This window comes from Chaetura pelagica, unplaced genomic scaffold (genome assembly GCF_000747805.2).
Source record: "Chaetura pelagica isolate M959 unplaced genomic scaffold, ChaPel_1.0 scaffold233, whole genome shotgun sequence".
Taxonomy (NCBI): domain Eukaryota; kingdom Metazoa; phylum Chordata; class Aves; order Apodiformes; family Apodidae; genus Chaetura; species Chaetura pelagica.
In genome coordinates this window covers 371064-373402 of record NW_009952708.1, presented here as the reverse complement: position 1 = coordinate 373402, position 2339 = coordinate 371064, and the positions used below count along the sequence as shown (strand labels likewise).

The window sequence follows — 2339 nt, the reverse complement described above, 5'->3', positions numbered from 1 at the left end:
TTCCACCCCCGCCTGCACCTACATTGTGAGCATGGGGAGTGGGACTGGGGTCCCCCTTGGGGGGGTCCCTGGTACTGGGGGGCTGCCAGCTCACATCCTGGTCCCGTTGCAGAATGTGCAGCGCTTCAGCCTGGAGCGGGATGGGTCAGGGAAGGTGCTGCTGGAAGATGGGAAGGGTCGTTGCCCCTTTGACCCTGAGTACCGGTCCACGGCCGTCATGGTCGGTAAGGACCCCTGCTCTGGACCCCTGCCCGGTGCAGCACTGGCTGCTCAGCCAGGCTGAGCTGGGGCCATGCCAAACGGAGCCCAGCGTGTGCCGTGTGTGTGCCGGTCCCAGCGGGAGCATCTCTTTGGCAGACGGTGAGCTGTACGCCGGGACCGTCAGCAACTTCCAGGGCAATGAGCCCACCATCTCCCGCAGCCAGGAGAGCCGCATCGCCCTCAAGACCGAGAACTCCCTCAGCTGGCTGCAGGGTGAGGGGTCTGGGGCTGGCACAGCTGGCCAGGGTCTCCATACTCCATGGGGATGTGGCCAGCCCTGGTGGTGGGGCTGTGCTGAGGGTCCCTGTGTCCCCAGACCCTGTCTTCGTGGGCTCAGCCTACCTGCGGGAGAGCTTGCCCACTGGCAACCCTGAGGGCGATGACGACAAGGTCTACTTCTTCTTCAGCGAGACCGGCAAGGAGTTTGACTATTTTGAGAACACCATCGTATCCCGCATCGCTCGTGTCTGCAAGGTGGGTGTGGGGCAGTGGGGGGCTGTGCGGGAGAGCTGTGCCCAGGCCATCACTTGCCACTGGGGCAGGGGGGATGTTGGACCACCCTGCACGTCCCTGTACCCAGTTCCTGGGCACCCCAGGAGGGGACCAACACTCATGGGAGGCCCCACTGAGGCAGTTATGGCTCCAGAGTGCTCAGCTTAGGGCTGCAGCTCAAGCCCACTGCTCCCACTGGCCCCTCTGGTGGCAGCGACCCCTCCCCATCTCTTCTGCCCCTCAACCACAGGGGACACCAGCCCCATCTTCTTTTTGTGTCCCATTTGCCTTTCCTGGACATCCATCACTTGTGCTTCCCTGACACTGGGACTGCTCCACTGGGGTCTTGGCACTGCTGCACAGACAGACAGACCCTTGCTGGCCCTCCTGTCCCCAGAGGGCTCCCCATGGCTGTGGAATCATGCCCTGACACTCTGTGGTCTACAGGGGGACCAGGGTGGGGAGCGTGTGCTGCAGCGGCGCTGGACCACCTTCCTAAAGGCACAGCTGCTCTGCTCCCACCCCGAGGACGGCTTCCCCTTCAACGTGCTGCAGGATGTCTTCGTACTCACCCCAGGGCAGCTGCACTGGAGGGAGACCCTCTTCTATGGGGTCTTCACCTCGCAGTGGTGAGTGGAGGGCAGGGTCTGGGGTCCTCGGGGGGCACAGAGGGCTTGGCAGCCCCTGCCATGGGCTTTGTCTCTCCTCTGACAGGAACAAGGGCGGCCTGGGCAGCTCGGCTGTCTGCGCCTTCCCCATGCGCAGCGTGCAGCGAGCCTTCTCCGGGCTCTACAAGGAGGTGAACCGCGAGACGCAGCAGTGGTACACGGACACCGGCCCCGTGCCGGAGCCCCGCCCAGGCACGGTACGTCCCTCCCAGCTGCAGGACGAGAGACAGCCCTTCCTGTCTCCTGCTCCTGGGGGCCACTGGCCACCACTTGCCCACCTGGTGCCCCGTGCCCAGCCCTCTCCTCTCTCCCTAGTGCATCCCCAGCCACACGCGGCACTTGAAGATCAACTCGTCCCTGCAGATGCCAGACCGGGTGCTGAACTTCATCAAGGACCACTTCCTGATGGACAACCCGGAGCGCAGCCAGCCACTGCTGCTGCAGAGCCACCTGCGCTACCAGCAGATCGGCGTCCACCGCACCCAGGGCCTCCACGGCACCTACGACGTCCTCTTCCTGGGCACGGGTGGGTGCTGGGGGCGTGGGTGCTGGATGTGGGTGCTGGCACACTGCCTGCCCCAGCCCGGCTCAGCATCATCCTTGTGTTTGCAGATGACGGCCGGTTGCACAAGGCTGTGCGTGTGGACCATGGTGTGCACATCATTGAGGAGATCCGCCTCTTCCCCGCTGGCCAGCCCATTCTCCACCTGCTGCTAGACCAGGACAAGGTAGGAGCCCAACATGGGCATGCTGGGGAGGGGATGCTGTGGGCTCAGCCCCCAAGGGGCAGGTCCTGCTGGTGGGCAGGCAGGATGCAGAAGCCAACACCCCTGCTGAGGCTGCCCGCTGATGCCCATGTCCTCTCCTGCAGGGTCTGGTCTATGCAGCCACCTACACGGCGGTGGCTCAGGTGCCCTT

General features: G+C 64.5%; 1 protein-coding gene across 1 annotated transcript in view; it reads left to right on the top strand.

Annotated features, from left to right (window-relative positions):
• The window catches only part of SEMA4B (sema domain, immunoglobulin domain (Ig), transmembrane domain (TM) and short cytoplasmic domain, (semaphorin) 4B), a gene marked incomplete at its 5' end in the record, with an annotated part of 4111 nt that overhangs the window by 635 nt on the left and 1137 nt on the right, over positions 1-2339 (top strand). Inside the window, 9 exon segments of the mRNA XM_009994299.1 lie at positions 1-25; positions 113-224; positions 358-474; positions 578-735; positions 1201-1382; positions 1468-1618; positions 1737-1947; positions 2034-2149; positions 2293-2331. Of these exon segments, the coding sequence (XP_009992601.1) occupies positions 1-25; positions 113-224; positions 358-474; positions 578-735; positions 1201-1382; positions 1468-1618; positions 1737-1947; positions 2034-2149; positions 2293-2331 (1111 nt within the window).